General features: G+C 42.7%; 1 protein-coding gene across 1 annotated transcript in view; it reads left to right on the top strand.

The window, feature by feature from the left end:
* Nucleotides 1-896: 896 nt before the first annotated feature.
* The window catches only part of LOC111870345 (maltase 2), a 33,009-nt gene continuing 9,949 nt past the window's right edge, over nucleotides 897-23,956 (top strand). The window contains exons 1-5 of the mRNA XM_023862545.2: nucleotides 897-1,236; nucleotides 16,434-16,613; nucleotides 19,974-20,131; nucleotides 20,633-20,758; nucleotides 23,600-23,841. Of these exons, the coding sequence (XP_023718313.1) occupies nucleotides 930-1,236; nucleotides 16,434-16,613; nucleotides 19,974-20,131; nucleotides 20,633-20,758; nucleotides 23,600-23,841 (1,013 nt within the window). The 5' untranslated portion in view covers nucleotides 897-929. The remainder of the gene's footprint in view (nucleotides 1,237-16,433; nucleotides 16,614-19,973; nucleotides 20,132-20,632; nucleotides 20,759-23,599; nucleotides 23,842-23,956) is intronic.

Raw genomic sequence — 23,956 nt, forward strand, 5'->3', positions numbered from 1 at the left:
TGCAATATCTAGGCCTCCACGGAAACTCGCACGTTGTTATATCACACTATACTTAAATTAGAATTCACAATATGGAATATCAGATTTAATTCAAAATCGTAATTTACATCATAAATTTCCTGTACTGTGTATAAATATGGTGAATAGACGATATTTCCATAGTTCCGAGAATTTTTGACAGACCCATCAATAAAATACAGGCTAATAATGTATTTTAGCGTCCTGTTGCACTGATTCGCGTCCATGATGTGTATGTATTGACCGTCTTCTAGTGCAGACAATCTCACTTGTCACTTCACTACATTACACTACTAGACTACAACGCACGCAGCCACAAAAGGACACATCACAAGACACATACCATTTTCACGTTGCAGGTATACACAAAACATAGGAAGAACGACTCCCATAGCGGAAGATTGATATAATACGCGAGTTTGAAATGCGACGTATAAGATGATAAATCTTAACAAATGTTAATAAATAAATGTTATTATAGTACATGAAGAATATAATTTTAAATAATTTTATAAACGACACATGATGGCGAACAGTGCAATAGTTTAACGTAAATAACACACCTGAGGATGGCACTGTCATGCCGAAACATGTAGTGCAGTGACATGTGAGATTGTGTGCACTAGAAGACGGTCAATACATACACATCATGAACGAAAATACAGGCTATTAAACCCTGACTCATGCCTCAGCCTGTCTTCAGATATTCTACGTTATGACTAATGAAGGCGAATGTTCTAACTGTTCTGTGGAAGCAGACCCACCAAACTCTGCGAAGGTTTCAGACTTTGAGCCATGACCTTGCCCCGTCTTCAATGAACCGCGACTAACGACCTTGCTGTGGGGAAGGGGTAGGCCAATATAAAGTTGACAGGGACCGCGACACTTCTGTCACTGTGACCGGCAACACAATGTCACAAACTGAGGAGACCAGACTGTTGATCCCTAAAGCAGACGAGCCTGTATCTCACCAATGGAAAGGAATGCCGATTTCGAAGCTAATGGATTACTCAAATGACCCATTCTGGGTGAGACTTCGGTGTTTCTGCTTCGTCTTCTTCTGGTTCACGTTTGTTGCGCTGTCTGCAACTGCGGTCGTCCTCATAGTCACTGCACCTCGATGCCGTAAGATGGAATGGTGGCAGGAGGGACCCATGTACGGAATATTCGCCCATGACTTCCGGAATGACGGCGTCTCCAATGCTGATGGCATAGCAGGTACTGTGTTATTCGTAATATTGTTACGTAACTTGGTACAGGAAACAGGATTAAATGGCATTCAGATAAGACGGATAATAGCGATGTATCTCCTCTGGATCCAATTACATTTACACTCGTTTTCTCCTGCTAAATCCTAACTATAAAAGAAAGTAAAGTTAGCCTTCTATCAGGCCTTGGAGGCCCATAGGGTTGTGAGAGGTCGAGGCTCCCACATTTTCTAGACAATCGGCTTACAGATGGCAGTGAGGTTGTCAGCCTTATGCGCCGGCCGTCCTTTAACCCCCCAGAGAGATTCCTGACACTCCTGTTAGAAACTGAGTTGACCCCAATGTCATAGTGTGGCTGAAAGGATTAGGCACATTGAAAAATTAAATGACCTCATCGGAAACCGAACCCGCGAACTTCCGGCTTGTAGAATAGTGCCTCAATCAAGTACGCTACAGCGTAACACATTAAAATGTGTTACGACTTCCCCCTTGTTACTTCGTCTCTCTTATTCCCTAGTAATCTATTTAGTATTTGGTTTACGGTCCTCTTCACTACTAGTTTTTTATTTTTTGGCAGTAAAAGTAGGAATGTTTTCTGAATTTTAAGAATCGACAACAAATTCAGGAACCTAATAAACCCGACTGAGATACAGACGTAGCCAGACCGACTATGAAGGCTCCGAGGCTGACATATACGTTCCAAGTATCTCTGCATCTGCCTCGAAGGACTGAGAAAAATCACGAACACCCTCAGTCAGAGTAATGGCTGTCGTGTCGAGATTCGAACAGGACCCTTCCCTCATCCAAGTCTGAAGCATACCGCCTGAGCCAACAGGCTCGGTACTTAACAGAACAGCATCCTGCAATGAGAGGTCAGTGTCATGGGTACACAGAGAGGAGTGTGACGTCACTCTGGACCAGGTACAAGCTTACAGAGATACTCCTATATAGTTGATGTGCCCCTAACAGATGCAAATCCGTTTCATATGTGTTTTTGCTTTAAATATGGAGTATATCAACGCATATTTCGCGTACAGATAAATGGAATTTAGAGCATTGGTGGGGAAATAAGGTATTTATACGAATATTTTGATCTGGGAACTTCATACAGTTAAACGACAAGACAGTAGAAATTAAATTAATATTAAAATAAAATTTTCCGGAATATAATTCAGGAGTTTGAATATGTAGCAGCTGAGAGCAGAGTTCAAAAATTACTTTTGTTGTGACAGTGATAAAGGCTTCGTGTCGTAAGACTATATTGAAAGAGTACGTACCGATTGTTGACAGAACACAGCGTCCTGTGGAACCCTCGACTTTACAGCACAGGGACAAAGCAAGAAACTGGGGGCAACCGCCCTGTTATTGGGGCACGTATGCCAAGTGTCTTATATATATAAAGTAAAGCTATCCCTGTACCAGACCGTTAAGTCCCATAGGGTTGTGAAACGTTGAGGGTCCCTCATTATCTAGACAATCGGCTCAAAGCTGACGGTAAGGTTGTCAGCCTTACGCGCCGGCCGCGCTTTACTCCCCCGGAAAATTATTTAATTAATTCCTGGTACTCATTTCTGTTAGAGGCTGAGTAAACCCCAGGGCTTAGTGCGGCTGGAAGGATTAGGTCAACTGAAAAAAATCCAATGACCTCATCGGGACTTGAACCCGCGACCTTCCGCCTTATAGCATAGCCCCTCAACCTAATATATATATAAATGGCACTATGACATTGAGTGAGGTTATGAATGCTCGCCCGAAGGCTGCAGTAGGTACTAATACTGCCGGAAGATGGATCTGCCAACAGTCTCTGATATCAGCTGTTAATATTCATGAAAGCAGCTTATGTAACAGAGTGTCTATAGACATACATATTTTTCATATATTCGATGTTATGAGCCGTTTTTGAGATACTTGACAAAATTTCATTTCAGCGTGCAGAGAAGCTCTGGAATCTGTAAGCAAACATGCTCCACTCCTGTTTATTAGTTACGTTGTTTTGAAGAAAGTAATAGTGAAAATGTCTGCGATCGAAGTTCAGTTTCAACACTTCGGTGTCATGCGGTAAAGATCCCCTGCTGCGCCAGTGTCAACACGCTTGGGAAGAGAGGTCCACATACATTTCGTGCACCAAACCTGTTAACTCGCCATGCTGTATATGCTGTCATTGCGACCTAATTTCTTAGACGATTAAAAGTACACATAATGAGGACTTTCATAAGTTTTCTTCAAACATTATCAGGGGGGGGATCAATTCAAGAAGAATTGTATAGGCTAGACATGTAGCAAGTACGGGGATAGATGGGAAATGCATAAAAGAGTTTTTTGGAAATCTGAAGGGAAAGAATAATATGTAAGACCTAGGCGTAGCTCGGAGAATATTAAATTGAATTTTATAGAAATAGTGTGTGACAGTGTCGACTCGATCCATTTGGTTTAAGATAAGTTCCAGTGACAGGAACACACACAAGAACGAAATTAATATTTCATAAAAAAAGCGCTGAATTTCATGACTAGCTGAGCGACCATTAGATTATCAAGAAGGATTTTGCTCCGTACAGTAGGTTAATTAGGAAAAAATATAAGAATTTATTTAATCCGAGCTTCTTCAATCCAATCCACATCTTTGCCTTCTTACTTTAGACAGATTTCATCCCCCACATCTGAAGAAATGTTCTTGTAATGGTATGTGTCTCGCTTCCTCAGTGCCCTCTGTATGTCAATGCCATTTAACAACTGCCGTAACGACAGGACGGACAGGACATTGCGAAGTTCATCTGCTCTCAATTCCGCTCTTGTGGCAGCTTTTGTGGGTTTCTTTCACGTGTTCACTAACCCCTCCCAGCACTGCATAAAGCTCATTTATCTCGTTCTCGCGATAACTGCATAGTCATTACCACTTTATCAACCACTGCACCATGACCCCCCGCCCCGCTTTCAATTAACGTCCATTGTTGTCAAGGGAATACAGCTCGAACAAGACAGGGCTATATTCACTCGAGTATAAACTTACATTATCTACGTGGGAAGATGGGAGAATGTTTTCAAAAGGTGTAAGAAAAATTGGGTGGGAAGATAATATTAAAATGGATCTTAGAGAAATATGATTAGAGGTGTGGATTGTATTCATATGGCTCAGGATAAGGTCCAGTGGTGGGTTCTTGTGAACACGGCGAAAATCTTTGAGTTCCATAAAACGCTGAGGATGTTTTGAGTTGCTGACCAACTGATAGCTTCTGAAAGAGGACTCGGCTCCATGAAGTCAGTTCGTTTGTTAATTTTGTTTATTTGCTTCTTTGTTTGTTAATTTGCAAAGAATATTCGTTGTGAAGATTTCACTAACACTCCAATTTCATGTAACGGCGCCTTTGCAGCAAGTACTCTGGTTATACTTACACAACGTCGGACGGTTGGATGATAATGAATTATGCATTTTTAAATGGTAGGGGAAAAGCTGTTTGGCCTATTTAAGCTTTTTCCTACATGGGGTGAGGAAGAAACGAAAATCCCTTGCTAGGATAGTCTGCATTCGGGCCGAAATCCCAACCCAGTACCTCCCGAATATGAAAGAGCATTCCTGTTAATCACTCAGTTGCAGCGCTTGAGGCTTCAAGAAGTAATTACGGAAATAACTAAACTTTGTAAACATGTAACTCATCATTTCGGATCCATGACAGCTCAGTCAGAGTAGCGACAAGATGCTAATTGGACGGTCAGTGCTCGATACCAAGGACCACGGCATTTTTCTCTTCTACACAGCGTCCAGGCCGGCTCTGTTCCCACCCAGCCTCCTATCCATTGGGTACAGGGGGCTTTTTCCCCAGGAGTAAAGTGGTCGGGGCGTGAAGCTGACCACTCATCTCAAACCACTGCCGACGTCAAGAATGCGTGGATCTATACATTCATTCCCCCATATATCTTAATGGCGTAGTGATTAATTAATCACAGGAACAATTTTGCCTTTTTGGTACCACTATTGTGTCCGGATGTTGAGATTGGATTTCAGCCACACTTGTGGCTGCTGGTCCCAATCGACTCTTGCCCAAATTATTGTGGAGTTTCCCTCCAAACGGAAACTGCCATCAGACCATTCACATGATTTCCATATTTTAATATTAACTTTGAGGAATTTCTAGTGGATAGGGAAAAAGATTTCGAATGATGAGGTTATGGTTCTATCCTAACTTTTTTGTTTTCCTTGGCACTACAGCCCCAGTGGGCCTAGGCCTACCTCCATGAACTTCTCCGTTTACTTCGGTTTTTCTAGATCTTACACATTCGGTAGGACTCCTTGGGCGGGTGATCAGCTCATCGCCAGGCCTCTACCCATACACAAACACAGAAAGACGCACACACACAAACTAAACATCCATGCCCTGAGTGGGATTTGAACCCACGATCCCGGCTTCCGAGCGAGCGAAGACAGTACATGCCTTAGACCGCTCGGCTACCGTGACCGGCCTCTCCTAACTTTACTTTGCAATATTTATACCTTGCCGTACGACTTTCGCTAATTAGAGCCCCATTATTAATCATAATTTTGTAACCCTTCTCTCTGCACTGACCGTCCTCAGATGGGCCACCACCTGCTAAGAATACTGAGCAGCGTCAGTAGCGCACGCAGGCCTCTATCCTTGGCGGCAACTCGGGGATGTGTCTTCGCCTTCTCCCCTGCTCACTTACTCGGCCTTCTGGCCAGATCAGTATTAGCCTCATTAGCCCGACTTGCTATCAGTCTCCGAGTCAGCGCTTCTTTCTCCACCCGCAAGCCAGAGCCGGCGGCTGCCCTGCGCGTCTTCTGCAATCTTAATATCCGTACATCAACGATTACTAATTCTTCTCGGTTTGCGTAGCAACTACTTGACCTGTTTGCACGTGCAATTTCTAAACGCACGAAAATATTTGGAAAATTAAAATGTTTAGAGCATAACAATTTCTATGGAAAATGTACCTTCTTGTAGATTTATTCCGCTCGAATGATATCTGATGTTGCCATCTTTGTAATTTTTAACATGCCAAATAATTTGTAAATTGTCTCCATATCAAATTTCTGACTAATTAAGCCTATGATAGCAGCATCCGTTGTCTTCGGTAATTCGGGGGTATCTTACCAAGTTTATATTGTATTATATTTCAGTACTGTGTTACATTGATGTGTTCACTTATTTCCGTTTCTAATGCAATACAAACTTTTATTTTTAAATGTCATTACAATCATACTTAAATTTTCCAAAATGCCATTAAAATCACATTTTATTTTACTGTTACGACATGTTTCGGCCCTCTAAGTCCATCTTTTAGCGCTCTGTGTGGCCGAACCTTTACATGTTACTACTGCACGTCGTCGTTCTTTGAGAATGTGTGCCCACATTTCACTCATGCTACTTTCATATTGCAGTGTCTCCCTAGCCGGGCGTGTATCCCTTGTATTGATGACACTATGAGCCTTATAGGGCAGAAACATGTTGCAACAGTGAAATAAAACATGATTTTAATGACATTTTGGGAAATTTAAATTAAACTGTAATGACACTTTAAAATGCAAGTTTATGTTTTATTAGAGAAGGAAACAAGTGGACTTACTCTGTATAATTCTTTGTTCTACTCCACCCCCCTCCCCCAGTCTACATGAAGCTCATACATTCCACCTTCCTATCAACACTGGATGAAGAGAATAAATGAGAAAGCTTCTCCTCTCCTCGCACGTGCTCTAGTTGTTGGCAGTCCTAATTCTACTGAAAATATTGATCTGCTATTAATAATCTCTCTGTCACCAGTTAACTAGCTAGCCTGTACAAACATGTGATTTGTAATTTAAGAAAATATTTCTGTTAATCGTCTCAGTTACTTGACTTTTCTATGTTACTGGACTCACACACTGCATTCTTCTGACCTTCAACGCAGAATTCTTATATTCCCGCATTAGAATGGCCTTCCTTTGGATTTTCACGTACATAAAAATATAACGTGCTGCTAGTCAAGCACACAAGTTAACATATGTAAAAATGAAAATAAATTACGCCATAATCTAGCGTAACCTGCCATTATTGCGCCAGGTTCTTCAGAGCAGCTTCTTCAAGAATTGCGCATATGACTGTGTACCATGAACACGGGACTTCTCGAATTGGTACAATTTATTCATGACCTTACAAATATATGAGTGTGTGTCGTCCAAGATGAATATTTATTGTATTTACCACGTTTCTCTGGGGCACGCGGTAGCGTAGTTGGTTGAGACACTATGTTACAAGCCAAAAGGTTGCGGGTTCGATTACCGATGGGGTCACTGGATTCTTCAAATTGACCTAATCCTTCTAGTCGCACTGTGGCCCTGGGGTCGATTCAGCCTCCAACAGAAATGAGTACCAGGAATCTTCCTGGGGAGTAAAGGGTGACCGGTGAGTAAGGCTGACAACCTCACCGCCATCTGTTAGCCGATTATCTAGAAAATGTGAGAGCCTCGACGTCTCACAACCTTATGGGCCTCCACGGAATGTTACAGGGATACCTTTACTTACTTTTACTGTATTTCTGTACAGTGCCAGGTTTTGGAGAAACGGTGTGGAACGGCTGGACATTTGAATATTACATTGTAACATGTAGACCCATCGCCAAGTAACAGCTGTGCAAACAGGCGACAGTACAGCAGCCGTTGCTAGAGAACAGCTCTGTGGAAATGTTCCCTTGGCAGTGAGAGAGCACGTAATAATGAAAGATAGATTTTCTGCGCGGTTCATTTAGGGGCTCTGACTGCGCTGGCGAGGGCAAGTAGCAATTGTAATGACAGACCCGTCCTTTCCTCAGAGAGAGCGTCCCACGCGAACAAACCCAATTCTCTGACAGTAACCAAAATCTGGTCTTGGGCCCCAGATGCAGCTTGACAACAAGACAGACTGGCCGACTGACCGTCGGTCGTAACGTAAATTTGACTTTTACTTTGGCTGACTCAGTAGAGAGTTACAGTTGTGGGAAGTGAGAAGCTGGTAGCTGCAGCCGGAAGTGTTCGAGAACTCAGAAGAAGGGGAGCGTCCATCGTTGAAAGCCGCTACTCAGCAACGGCTAGTCAAGACTGAGAAGACTTTATGTGTGCTGTCGTTGAAGTGATTTTTGGAGTGTGTAACGCGGTGAGACTGTCGTAGTTATTTGTAGCTACGTTCTGCAAGTGTTCAACAAATCCAATTACGAATCCAACCACCGTCTATAGTCATTCCATCACGTGACAATATGCACTGGATGCCTGCAATTTCTGAATGTATGTTATTCTTGTCTATTACTTCCGTATAAGGTCTTTAGGTTCTTGGACTTTCACATGTCACTTCTGTGACCTATACACATATACACTATGATGTGGGACAGGCCGTATAAAGAAAACTGAATTCCCACATCGAAACTGTTTTTTAAATTTCGTGTACACATAATTAAAGTGCACCACTAAGGACAACTCGAAAACACGACACAACTACAGTAAGTTAAGGTGAAGCAAATAAAAACGAAACTACATCACGTCATGGTCTAATATCTTATCATTACTATCAGCATATGTAGGTTATGAACTCTTTGCCAAGGTCCAAATGCTTTCTTGTTGAGGAAACATGGGGAAAGAAAATTACTTGGATTCGAACCCACACATGTAACAGAAAAACTAGCGGCCTCCGTAGTCTAGAGGTAACGTTCCCACCTCATGACTCGTGGTACGCGGGTTCAAACCCGGCGGAGGTCGTGGAATTTTTAAGGGCGGAAAAATTCAGGGAACAAGTCCTCCGGGAGGGACTTTAAGCCGTGGGTCCCGTGTCGTAGCTTTACAGCACGTAAAAGAACCTCATATCTCCAAAGGAGGTCACTGAGCCAAATTCAAGGACAATTCCCGCCCAACAGTAGTCTCGAACTGCTCTGATAGATGGGGGAAGCATTATAGATACCGCTAAGCCAGTAGAGGCCGAACTCGCTGGCTCGGTCGGGACTGACGGTACGCACCAGTATCGGTAGGATATAGAGACTGGTAGACTATCATAGAGGGAAGCACAATGGACCAATACTAGTCTCAGTGCATGGGGAAACCCACCCTCTCCAATAACTAACTAACTAACTAACAGAAAAACTGAAAAATGTCTCGAGGTTGTCTCTGCAAGAGAAATATCTTCCGTGTGTGTGTGTGTGTTTAATTCTTCTTAAGGCTGACAACCTTACCGCCATCTTTGAGCCGATTTTCTAGATAATGTGGGACCCTCAACGTCTCACAAACCTATGGACCTTCACGGCCTGTTACGGGGATAGCTTTACTTTTTTTTTTTTTACGGTCAGCCCTTTTAGGAGAAAGAAAGCGGGAGACAGGATGTTGAGCTATGGTACGTATGTGGTATGCATGGAGAAGATAAGGTTCAGAATCAAAAGAATGTTTGTAAGGTGATGGAAGAGGCGTTCTTATACATGGTCATAAATATTTCGTTGACATTTTAATCATTTTTATTCGTACTTTAGCGGGTAGAGCCGTTTCTAGGCAACGATCGCAAACAAACAGGTTCCTGCGGCAACATTCCCCTCCCAACAATAGAAGTACTGTTGGAAAAGGGGTTTTTTTACGGTGGTCCGTGCCTTGGGGTTATAAGGGGGACAACCAGAACAAGAATACACTATTCCCGTGTGGAGGCGGGGTCGAATAACTCCACCGTGACCCTGCGAGTCGTAGGAGGCGACGAAAAGGGAAGTCTCAATTCTGAGACAGTAAAATAGAGTCGCAAGTCCCAAGGGACTCGGACCCGAGTAAGACTGCGCTGGCAAGGACCAGCAGCATTTATAAAAGACGGACCCGTCCTCTCGTCAGAGAAGGCGTCCCACAGAAACAAGACCGTAACTGTCAAACGGTAATAATTAATATCTGGTCATGAGCACCAAATGGGGCTCGACACCAAGACTTACTGACTGACTGACCGTCAGTCGCAATTTGACTTTGACTTTGAAGCATACACTATATACATTTAATAGTATACGTAACATGTACAATTTAAATATATTGAACATTCTGACAACTAACGTATTACTGCTGACAATGACTCTGACGAACGACAGACCCATCCTCTCGTCAGAGAGGGCGCCCCACTTGGACAGGACCGTAACTCTCAAAAAGAAATTAATGTCTGCTCATGAGTCCCAGATGGGGCTCGATACCAAGACAGACTGAATGACTGACTGACCATCAGTCGCAATGTGACTTTGATTTGACAAAAATTAGAAGGAAGCCGCCATTGAAAGAGGATTTGAGAACGAAAGCGGGGGAATAGACAGTTAGAAGCCATTACTAAGAAACTACTAGTGGAAACTGTAGCAGACTGAGAACACCAATCTGTGTGCTTTAGTGATCTGTAAAGTGTAGAGATCAGCGACGACGCTATAATTAAGTGTAATTACGAGTTGTGTGTTAAAGTAGTCAGTAAATCCAATATCCAATCCAAAACCCCGTCGAGAGCCACTCATACATGTGACAGTATTTAAACGAGGAGGGCAATGCAGCTGCGCCTTTCTCTACGTTTTGTGCAGCATGTATTAGATCTACTGCTATGAGGGGACGGTTCACGAGTTCACCAATTTGTAATCCGCTGTTGCCAGCTGCAGGAATGATTTCGGATGCTCAAAATTATATCGCTTCCTTATGTGTATGTGCGTGCGTGTTAATGTGGTGTGTATGGCTGCTTATGTGTACGTATATGTGAGTGACCGCCCGCTCGGTTCCTGTAAGAGACCGAGTTAACCTCAGACTGAATGAGCGGTTCCGATACAAAAATTCTTAAGAATCCGTCCGTTTGTAGTGACAAAGAAAAAGTGAAATTTATTTTTATTATTTCTTTAAAAATTATTATCATTCAGGGCTTTACAAATCCTGAAAATAAAAATATGCATGTATAAATCTGTCATTTGTTTTGTGTGGTCGTGGAACCTGATCTCTTGTCCTAGAGAAGGCATAAAATGCAAGTAGGCCTATTTTCAAAAGAAACGCTCATGAAAGTATCTGTGACTTATTGACAAGTTTAGGATACTACTCGTACGTGGTGTATTGTTTAGGAGATTGAAACTGAGATACGACTTGGTTAGCTAATGGCTATAACAGGAGAAGAAATAACTATGTACATAGAGAATTTTTGTGGAGAAATTCTCGCAAAACGGCCTCTTGAAGGACCGAGAAAGAGATGGGAGAATATCAAGAAGATAAATCTTATACAAATGTGCTGTGAGGATGGGTGATAGACGAAGAGGACTCAGGATTATGTCACATAACGGGTTACTGTTGCATATTTGCACAAAGCAAGAATTGTGAAGCAAGATAATCAGCCGTTGCTAGTGAACGACTATAAAACAGCTTTCGTTTCTAGGCAAAGGCCGCGAAAAAGACAATTGAACGACGTCCGTTACTAGGCAGAAGATTTTTAATAAGAATAGACGGCCACTGCTAGGAAAAGGCTAGGTAAACACGCTCAAGCGTCAACGGATAAGCGTGCAACAAATGAACCGTGTCTTCTGCGCGGGCCGTGCCGAAGAGTTATAAAAAAGACAACTGGGGCAAGCAAGCCAGTTATGTACGGGAGTCCGAAGAAAAGAATCAGCGACAATTAAGTCAGTGGTCAAGGGACAGTTGGAAGATAATTGGAAGTGAACCACGATTCAGAGTGAACTTGAGCGCGGAAGCCGAAGAATCTCCACTGCTAGAAGCCGTTACCAGGGAACGGCTGCTGAAGACACACGAGGCTGGAAAAGACTTAGCGGGTGGTGTGGCGATTTGTAAATTGCGAAGATTGGCGACGGTGCTGTAATTGCTTAAGTTCGAGTCGTGTGGTAAAGTGGTCAATAGCTCCAATATCTGATCCAAAACCCCGTCTATAGCCACTCCATGCTACGTGACAATATTATCGGCATTTTGATCCTGACTTCCACCATGGCCTCATGAACTCGAGTGCGCCGAGACGTGATAATAGCCACATGCAATGTCGTCACACGAATTCACGTCATATCACTGTGACGACAGGGCAGCTAGTCTCCTGGCACACGGGGACGGCAGCTGCACCAGCCACAGAGTTCGCACGACCTAAGGACGTCCGACGCCACTGATTTTTGTGCAGATGTGATGGTCATGTATTGAGACTGTTTGCCTTCTTTCTTCTCGCATTCTTCACGATTCATATAAACAAATCATATTTTAGCGTGAATTTTAATGAGATTTCTTTACACCTGTTTGTAAAGCTAAACGATACGGCGATCACGTGCGCATGACCGTCCGTATGCCTCAGTTAGTATATTCAGGGACAAAGAGACGTAAGCTGCAGTACGGGCCAGTCATGAATATGGGGTTCATACTCCGGACAACGCTACAAATCATATACAAACACATAACGTAATGTAAGATTTGAGGCTTTCACGGCGGTGACTATGAAGAAAGCAGTCTTCTGGGATTTGGCACCGTGTATATGTGGTGTTAACCGACGTTTCGGAGGAACGTATCTACTCCATCTTCAGTCTGCTTCTACCGGTTCTCACGGTCTCTCCGCTTGCAGATTTCTTATATTTTTTCTTCTACCCTGAAGATGGAGGCGATACGTTCCTCCGAAACGAAGGTTAACACCACATATACACGGTGCCAAATCCCAGAAGACTGCTTTCTTCACATAACGTAATACTGTTAAAATGTATTCCCGACCATCTCGAGAAGAATATTACAACTGATCGACGAAAATACAAACTTTTTTAAATTGAAATTATCTTAACAATAGAAACGAATATCGACTAAAGGCCGAGAATATTGTCAGAAATTCAATTACACAGAATTCCCATGTTATTTTCTTGGTTATTAAATTGAAAATAAATAAGGCTATATTTAGGCCTCCCCTAGGCCAGGGGCCTGTGACAAATGACCCTGCTGTTCCCTCCCTCTGTGTGGGCCTAGGTGCATCGCTTTAAATCAAATTCTATGTGGGAGAGTTAGCAAAACCTGGATCAAAATTCGAAAGAAGCCATTTATTTCCTCAGGCTAATAGATTTTTTTCACTGTTCTGTGTTATAACAAAAATTAAGGTAAATAATTAATGGGTCTGTAATTAACTTAATAGAATATATTTTAATGCCTGCAACATCTGTGAATCAAACCTAAATTAAAATTTAATTAGAATGAGAATTATGAATATGGCAACGGCGCAAAAAGAATATGGCTTTCAGGTGGCACTCAGAGATTTATTTTATGAATTTGTATTGTTCTATAATTTTGCTGGTCTCCAATGTATAGATTGAAAATTAAATGAAATTAAGTTCGTAATTTCACCTCCTCCATGATTCCACAATTTTATACAACATTGAGGGGCTATGTTACAAGCCGGAAGTTCGCGGGTTCAAGTCCCGATGAGGTCATTGGATTTTTTCAGTTGACCTAATCCTTCCAGCCGCACTATGGCCCTGAGGTCGACTCAACCTCTAACAGAAATGAGTACCAGGAATTAATTAATTGATTTTGCTGGGCAGTAAAGCGCGGCCGGCGCGTAAGGCTGATAACCTTACCGCCATCTTCGAGCCGATTGTCTAGATAATGTGGGACCCTCAACGTCTCACAACCCTATGGGCCTTCACGGCCTGTTACAGGGATAGCTTTACCTTTAACATTTATTTTTTTCTTCAGGAACTGCCAAGTTTCCCGTAACTCCTACCCTAATGGCAGCCATTTTATTGTAATCCTCTACTAGCTGTCAAAAGAATAATATTTATTCTCGTGCAATTTGCCCGTGTTTTCTATTCTGTACTGTTTTCTGCTCCTAAGGTACTGTGTGGACTTCCCAGAATTTTGCTTACCAAAGGAGCGCTGCTCTGTTTGCGCGACATATCCAGAGCGTGACGAATGGGCATTACGTAGACAGACGACTGTCGCTGTTTCTCATTTTAGGCCCATAGACTGCTGACGTATTGCAGATAAACAGAAACTGTGAAACAACATAACTCAAATTTAATATTTATTGCATCAGACAAAAAACAAGATTTCCTGGATTTCCCAAAGTTTCTCAGCGACCCCACATGCAGGATGGCACGCACTTGAAATTCTTTTTTCTTTTTTCTTCCTCTTGCTTCACTTTGGAGCGTTCTTTTTTCTTGCTAGTGGGGTGGGACTAAGTCCCTTGTACTGCGGCCACTTCTGGCCTATTGTACCAGCTACAGATGATAGGTGAGGGTGATTGTGGAGCAATTGGTGGAATGAAGATTGGCAGGGGAAACCGAAGTACTCAGAGAAAACCTGCCCCAGTGCCACTTTGTCCACCACAAATCCCACTTCACCAGACCCGGGATCGAACCCGGGCCGCCGCGTTGGGAAGCCAACGACTAACCGCTTGAGCTATGGCGCTTGCTCCCACTTTGGAGCATAGGGCTGATTTCTTAGTTTCTTGACAATTTTGCAGGCGGTAGGACTCCTTGGAAGAGTGATCAGCTCGTCACAATACCTCTACCTAAACACATGACGACATCAACACAGAATAAAGGCATAGACACACCAAACATCCATGCCTTGTGTGGGATTCGAACCCACGATTCCGGCTTCCGAGCGAGCGAAGACAGTTCATGCCTTAGACTGCTCGGCTACCGTGACAACTAACTCTAACGCGCAGTTTTTTTCTTAAAATGTTGCCAGTGTTTTTCAAAAAGTCAAGAACGTTCCTCTTTTAAGGAACTCTAAGGAACACCGAGCTCACTGTAGCCTGTCATTAGACCCTATCCTACGCCAGTTCAAATCACTCCATTATTATTCCTATAGTATAAAATTGAACATTACTTTCCCCTCTACACATTTGTCTTTCCAGTGACATGATGTTTCCGTGTGGTCTTCATACCAGAACTGTGGACAGATGAGTTAATCATCACAATTATCAGGTTAAGTTTTCCAGGCAGTAAAGCGGCAGTGGCGTCTAACTCCGACATTAAAAATGGTGGCGCTCTCCTTCCAGTCGCCATACATCTTCATGCCGTGGTGCTTAATTGATTAAGCCTATGAATACCTTCATTTTTTACTTTAACTTTACCGAAGTGTACATTACTTCTGTTTAACTAACTAACTTCATGGTGCTGAGCCCTTCTTGAGAAGCCGCCAGTTGTGCAGCTACTCAAGAAATTCCCAACATTTTACGGAACCCAAACGCTCACTGCCGTGTTCACAAGAGCCCTCCACTGGTCCATATCTTAAGACAGATTTATCTAGTCCACACAACCACAACCTATCTTTCTAAAATCCATTTTACTATTGTCCACCCACCTACGTCTTAGTCTTCCAAATCCGACGCCCTTGTGACATTCCGTAAAAATTTTAATTTTCTACGGTGAGGAGTTGTTAGCCCCACGGCGAACTCTCAAGCTGGAAGATCACCCTCTGTCGGCTGTCCGTGACTGCTTATTCAATATATTCTGAGCTACTCTATATATCGGGGCACGCGGTAGCGTAGTTGGTTGAGGCACTATGTGCTACAAGCCGAAAGGTCGCGGTTTCAAGTCCCGATGAGGTCATCGAATTTTTTCAATTTACCTAATGCTTCCACCCGCAACATGGCTCTGGGGTTGACTTAGCCTCAAAACGAGTACCAGGAATATTCTTGGGGGTAAAAGGCGGCCAGCTCGTAAGGCTGACAACCTTGCCACCATCTGTGAGGCGATTGTCTACAAAATGTGGGAACCTCAACATCTCACAACCCGATGGGTCTCCGCAGCCTGTTACAGGGATACTTTTACTTTACTTTTTACCATATATATCTGGAGGCCGTCTCCTCTATCCGCACCCTGAGGACACGCCATGCCGTGACGACAGGGAGCACATCTATTGTACTTCTACTGAAACAGGCGCACCATATCGAAACATTATTCAGACAAAAGATGTAGGGAAGACGCTTAGCTTGTGCACATTCACAGTCTCGCACCAGACATCCATGACTCGAGTGGGACTAGAAACCAGGACCTCAGTGGTCCATCGGTCGAAGCCGGTTCATGCCTTAGACCGCGCGTCCGCTCTGAACGGCTACGTAATCAGTTGGTTAGTTACAAAGTTAATCAGTCCGTCGGTCGATTAGGTTGTCAGTAGGTTGGTTCATTAGTTAATTAGTTATTTATTGAGCCAGTCACTTGGATGGCTAATTAGCTGGTTGGCTTCTTTGTTTGTTTGTTTGTTTGTGATTCAATGTGAAACATTCTTGCCTCTCTCTGTCGCAGGCATTGAATCCAAATTGGATTACATCGCGGAGCTCGGAGCTAAGACCATTTGGCTCTCTCCGATATACAAGTCTCCCATGAAGGATTTTGGCTATGATATTGAAGACTTCAAGAACGTGGATGAAAGTTTCGGTAGCTTACAAGACTTCAAGGGCTTGGTGCGGGCGATGAGAATTAGAGGTAGGTATCAGGTCACTGTTGAGTTCCCATTAGCCTCAGAAGCTTCTGCCAAGAAAAGTTCTAAGCTTATAAATTTCCTACAAATACTTCTCACTCTAATGAACGTTAAAATAACTTGAAACTTAGCTATTCATTATGATAATACATAGCCCATCACAGAATAACTGGCCTGAAACAGAAATGAATGAAAAACTATATACTTGTATTATCTGCATGAAATTGCCAAGAAAATTCGAGTAATTACAGCGAGAATATATATGAATATTAAAAACGTTTTAATTACAATTACATAAAAATCTACAAGCATGATCCATGCTGAATTTTCTAAAAAAAATTCAAAACTGCTAGAAACTTTAAAGTTTAAGAACTTACATGAACTGTTCCACAAGTCGAGGGGTACACGAATATGTTAAATATTAATGTGATGACTTAATAAACTTAGGGGAATTCGGGCATTTCGCAGGGCAAAATAATGACATAAAGATAGGTAACAGATGTTTATAAAACGTGGCACAGTTCAGATATTTGGGGACGACTATAACAAATCAAAACCTGATTCAGGAGGAAATTAAGAGGAGACTGAACTCGGGTAATGCTTGCTACCATTCAGTGCAGAACCTTTTGTCTTCTCGTCTGCTGTCTAAAAACAAAAAATCAGAATACACAAAACTATAATTTTGCCTGTGTTTCGGTATGGGTGTGAAATTAGTCTCCGACATTAAGGGAGGAACATAGACTGAGGGTGTTTGAGGAGAATATCTGGACCGAAGAGAGATGAATTGACAGGAGGTTGGAGGAAACTGCATAATGAGGAGCTTCATAACTTGTACTCTTCTGCAAATGTAATTAGAATGATCAAGTCAAGGCGGATGAGTGAAGCAGGGTATGTAGCACAAATGGGGAGAAGAGGAATGCATATAGGATATTAGTGGGAAAGCCTGAAGAAAAGAAACCGCTAAGAAGACCAAGGCGTAGCTGGATAGACAATATTAAAATGGATCTTAGAGAGGTAGGATGGGATGCTATGGATGGGATTTATGTGGCTCAGGAGAGGGACTAGTGGAGGGCTCTTGTGAACATGTAATGAACCTTCGGGTACCATAAAATGGTGGGAAATTCTTGAGTAGCTGCGCAATTGGCGGCTTCTCGAGAATGGTCCAGCTCCAGAAGTGAGCGAGTGAGTGATTGAGTGAGAGATATTTCGGCAACTAAATGCAGATACAGACAATTTTATTCATAGAGGGCATAGGCATATAATGCAAATCATACATCTGGCTCAATTCTTAACTCTGTAATTGCTGAGTTTCAACGAGATAACAAACAGCTTCTTCATTTGTAATTTCTACGGAATAAGACTATAAATACTTAATCCGAATTGCGGAGAAAATTTCATTTGACACTTTAATGTAGAAGTGACGTTCAAAACAGGAGTGGCCCGTGTTTGTAATTGTCCAATTTAATATGTAGCATGGAAAGGGCTAATCTCCGCCCTGTTACTATACTGCACTACTACTTGTATTACTACTGTTATATCAGAAATTCTGTTATAATTAAGATTGAGATTGCTTTCCGAATGGGATTTTCTTAAAGTATGCTTAATTCATGAAATTGTTTATTTGCAGCTTTAAAAGTATCTGATGAATAAATTCTGTATTCATGCACTGTTATTTAATGCCACATTTACATTTGGTGCTCGCTTTCTGCATTAAAAGCTCTGCCAATATTCTGGTCACATGCTGCCGCAATTAATATTTGCTGATAATTCTTGAGAAAATTCCAAGAATGCATTTTTGTCATCAAATGTATAGGCCTATTTAAATGAGGCAATGATGCTATGAATGTCCGAGTTCATTGTAGAAAATGCGGCATCAGCATGGAAAAAATATAGACATTTCGAAGGAATTTGATATTTACTTCTTGAAGGTGGACTCCAGCCATGGGCAGATTCCTACTGAACTTCAATATGGACAGCCAAAAATGTTATTATTATTATTTATTTTAACTACAAATTGATTTTTTATACGGTTGCAGTGGTGCAACAGTAAGACACAACACACAAATACACACATGAAACAAAATAACACACGATGTTCAAACAAAATTCAGCATACAAAACTACAAAAACAAAATAGGACACACTGCACACAATGAATACAATGCAAAAACAATTACAACTACAATTATAAAAATAAATACTAATAAAAATAAACACACTATACACTAAACAATAACAGTAAAGAAATACGTAATATCATGAACTGATGCACGCACATTTCAAAATGACCTTCCCTTTACTCCACTTCACTACACTTACGCACCCTTCACATCCTCACAACACTTTGCTTCGCTTCACTGCATTTTTTGATGATTTCCCTCACACCTTCACTTCCCCTTATTTATCACTTTCCTAACCCTTTTCCTAAATTGGCTTGATTTACAGGAAAGAGTCCCTAAAGCATCTGCAGGTAGTTGGTTCCAGAGCTGGATGGTCCTATTTACGAAGGACTATTTTCCGATATCTGTCTTTTGCTTTCTGCTCCTAATTTTCCTATCACGATCGACCCTGTTCAGATAGCATGGTCTTTGTAATCTATCACCAATAGCCTTGCAAGCCCGTTGTCCCGTGTACGATTTGAAGAGAGCACAAATGCGAGCTATCTTTCTGCACTGTGCAAATCTAGCCGCCATGTTTTGCACCCGGTCTACCGCATTTATGTGTCCCTTCCTGTAAGGATCCCAGCACATCGCCCCATATTCAAAAATAGGACGCACTAGTGACATGTAGGCTAAATTTTAGTATTTCTATTTCCCTTTTTGAGAATATGTACTGTAAAATGAAGTGTCTTCCAAGCCTTTTTCACCTTATAATTTACTTGATCAGCCCAACTTAAATCTCTGTGTAATTTTTTCCTTTGGCACTACAGCCCCAGTGGGCCTAGGCCTACCTCCATGAACTTCTCCGTTTTCTTCGGTTTTTCTAGATCTTAGACATACGGTAGGACTCCTTGGGCGTGTGATCAGCTCGTCGCAAGGCCTCTACCTGTACACAAACACAGAAAAACGTACACACACAAACTAAACATCCATGCCCTGAGTGGGATTCGAACCTACGATCTCGGTTTCCAAGCGAGCGAAGACAGTACAGGACCTGCGTAAAATTATTCCCAAGTACGTGCATTTACAACTGCTCGCTTCCGGAATTACTATGTCCCGTAATGAATAATTTAGTGGTTCCGTCACTCGAGGTCTAGTGAAAGAAACTGCCTTGCTTTTAGCTAGATTAATTAACATCGCAGGAAGTAAACTGATTTTTTTTTTTTTAATTTTAAGGCATTGTAACATTTGTTCAAAACTTTTCAGGTTTGAAGCTGGTAATGGACCTGGTTCCTAACCACTCCAGTGATCAACACGTCTGGTTCCAGAAGTCGGTAGCTAAGGAGGAACCTTTCACTGACTACTATGTCTGGGCTCCTGCCAAGGGATATGAAGACGGGAAACCGATTCCACCAAACAACTGGGTGAGTAAGCGGCCAAAATAATACAACTTATAGGGAAACAAACCGCTTCAAATACCGAGACTTACTGGGACATTCTGAACACTGTAACTCCTCGATTATTTACTTATATTCCAAATAGACCGCGCCATAGCTCAAGCGGTTAGTCGCTGGCTTCCCACGGCGGTGGCCCGGGTCCGATCCCGGGTCTGGTCAAGTGGGATTTGTGGTGGACAAAGTGGCGCTAGGGCAGGTTTCCTCCGAGTACTTCGGTTTCCCCTGCCAATCTTCATTCCACCAATTCCTCCACAGTCACCCTCACCTATCATCTGAGGCTGGAACAATAGGCCAGAAATGGCCGCAGTACAAAGGACTTAGTCCCACCCCACTAGGAATAAAAAAATTAATAAAATATATTCCAAATAATTTGCGTTCTTTCACCTTCAAAACTAGTTTTCTGAAGATATTAAACTCTGTATTTTATTCTACCGAGCGGTAAATTCTGACGTTTTTTCTGTCTGGTAGCTGAGCGTGGTTGGGGGATCGGCGTGGGAGTGGCACGCGGATAGGAAAGAGTTCTACTTGCACCAGTTCGCCAAGGAGCAGCCCGATCTCAACTTCCGGAACCCTGCTGTCAAAGAGGAGATGCTGGTGAGTCACGTCGTATTACTCCTTTTATTACCCAGAAATGTTTGGTTTTCGTGTCAATCACAATTAGAATGTCCAATTAGTTTATCTCAACATACATATAACTGGTCCTTAGAGGTTAGTTCACTAGGCTGAACTGAGGAATACCACGATGAAGTTAAAGCGTGAGGTCTTCTGGGTTGTAACGCATGTAGTTTGGATAAAGTCCGAGGTTGCAGGGAAATATACGGCATCCATCTTCAGGGTCGAAGAGTAAGCCATTAACGAAATCAGCAGAAGCAGGTGGCAACTGTTTACACTTCTGCCCTGAAGATGTAAGTGATATGTTCTTCGACACTTCAGGCTTTCTCTGAACTATACGCTGCTTTATCCCGAAAGACCACAAGCTTCACAACCACAGCCGTGTGAACCTCATGTCATACAATGAATTTCTCACAATACTCCTCATATATGGCACAGATTCGAACCGAGTACCTCCCTTGTACAGGCCAGATGCGTTCTATCTCTTTCTAGACCTTCATATACAGTGATCCTGAATATTGCTAAAAGTGGGCTGAGATTTGTGAACTGCAGCAAATATCCTGAAGCTACCGCGCAGGCTAAGGACAGCAACGATGTCCTAGATTTGTATTCCAGAGGTACCTGTTTCAAATCTCAATATTTTCACGTAACATCATGTGTTCAGTGACTATAGACGGGTTTTGGATTTATAACTGGATTTATTGAGTACTTCGACAGCTCGTGACTACACCTTCACTGATCACTATCCCACACAGACTAGTGTTCTAAGTCGCGTTGCTTGGCAGCGGCTTCCAAAGGCGGACGTTCCTCTGCTTTCATGATCACATCCTCGCAGACTGGCGACCATCTCAAGCCAACCTCACACTCTGAACGCTGGCTTCAGTCGGTACTTCCTTGAGCTGCTAGCTCCTGGGACGAATTGACTCAGAGTCTGATTCAAAGTTATTTTACGCCAAGCTTCTTGAGCCTCGTGACCTGAGTCATTTTTCTTTTTACAACTGAACCCTTGCGGTCATAGTCCTCATGTAACTTCCTCTCTGACGAGAAGATGGGTTTGCTCTTACGATTAGGCTTCGCCTTTGTCAGTTGTACGAATCGTACATATAGCATGCTATTGAAAACTCTTCCTCTTGCACTATATAAAGTCCTCTGTCAGTTCAGGCTTTAGAAAGCAGATCACGTCTAGCTTATGTATCTTATGCTACAACGGCAGCTTAGTCACTTGAACAGTCGTAAGCTTGACCACCGCCAAGTTCAAGTCTCTTGTAATTTCTAGGTCTGGCTCCGCCTTGTTCTATGTTGCGAACATGTTTATTCTCATGATCTTGAACGACTTCTTCTTGTTGCCTGCACAATTTTGTTTATAATCGTATACACATAGAAAGCTGAAGGCCGTGTGCAAATCGCGGATAGGTGTGCACCTTGGAAAATTTGTAGTGGTGCGGAGAAGCTTCTTGCGCGCCCTGCAATTTTAAGAAGTAGGTATCTTAAACAAACGCCCAGACGCGTCAAGCGTAAGTCATTACTGATCTAAGCAGTGCTTTATTTGGCGTAAGTTTAATGTTGGCACTTTCGAATAGGGAGGAGATTCTGATAAATGTACTGATGACCTTGTATTGCGTCATTTCTATGTGTATTCTCCACATAATCCTCTTATCGAAGATTACACCAAGATATTTTACACACTGACGAAGAGATATTCCGTCCATTCATTGCAAGATGAGCCTCAGGGGACCCAAGTATATAAGAAAGTTAAATAATCTGAGTCTTCACTGATTTTTATGTTCCAACGCTCACCAGACGTCTCATTATCACTGAGACCTCGGTGCAGCTTTCTGAGAACATAATCGTCTTTGCAGCCTGTGCTTATGTACAAGTATCATCACCTAAGGGACCTTCGTAGAAGCCAGGTGTTTGGGGGCGTATCATTTACATCCACACTATACAATTTTTTTTGGGGGGGGGAGGTGTAGGACAGAACCTTGTGGCACCCCTGCTTGTATATCCCTAGGCGAATACATTTCATCTTCGACCGAGACTCTGAATTTTCTAATTGAATAAAATAATTTAGACAATTTATATAGCAAGCCAATGTGCCATGTTGTGTGAAAATCTTTTTCAATATCCAAGAATACCGCAGCTGTTGAAATCTGTTGTCACTGTTGAAATTTAAGATGACGTGGTCCGTAAGCTTGATACATTGAAGTGTCATGCTGTGACGGGCACAGAATCCAAACTGGCTTGCATTAAGCAGGCCTCTTTCTTCAATGTGTCTTTGAAATATTTTCAAAATAACTTTCTCGAACAGCTTGTCTGTTGTGGACAAGAGGCTAATCAAACATACTTTTTAGGAAATTTGGGTCCTTACCTGGCTTCGGTAACGCGATAACATTTGTTTCCTCCCAAGGCTTTGAAAAACGGGACAGCCGAAGGCATTGACCGACTCATAACTCAAAATTGGTCGCACAGAATAAAAAACTTCCAACAGTTCTTCCATTGTTCTGTGCGTAGTTTACGTTTTATGTTGCTTAGAGATGGCTCCGCTTTTGCTGAGTGTTTATACAACCGTTGCCAAGCAATAGCTGTTTCTATGGGTCTCTTATTCTAGCTGTCAGGCGTCACGTCACAGTACAGACAGCATTGTCCCAAATCCTTACTTAGGCAGACCATGCCATAAACAGGGGCTGGTCTGTGGCGTCTCACGAGATGTTCAGTGCAAGTGCGACACGTGACGGACGAAGTGGCATTGGGGCAGGTATTTCCCCGAGATCTTACCCCGGGCAGTCTTCATAAAGGGACTGAGTCTCACCCTACTGCCTGCAGGACGTCATGAGGTTCTGGCTGGAGCTGGGGATAGACGGGTTCCGCGTGGACGCCATGCCTCACTTGTTCGAGGACGAGACGTTGAGAGACGAGCCGAGTGCCAATGAGACCGCCCTGCAGCAAGGGGACTACCGCGAGCTGCAGCATGTGCACACCCACAGCCTCCCAGAAGTGCTGGGCGTCATGGCTGAGTTCAGGAGGACGCTAGACGAGTATTCGGAGCGAACTGACAAAGTGCGCAGGTAAACAGTTAGGACATAGGGCATTTTGTGTTAGTTCTAGGATACGACGCCAACGTTAATACAACTTACGAAATGAAATCTGTTACCACACCAATATATTTCGCGCAGCATAAAG

Source organism: Cryptotermes secundus, unplaced genomic scaffold, assembly GCF_002891405.2.
Source record: "Cryptotermes secundus unplaced genomic scaffold, Csec_1.0 scaffold391, whole genome shotgun sequence".
In the NCBI taxonomy this organism is placed as follows: Eukaryota; Metazoa; Arthropoda; class Insecta; order Blattodea; family Kalotermitidae; genus Cryptotermes; species Cryptotermes secundus.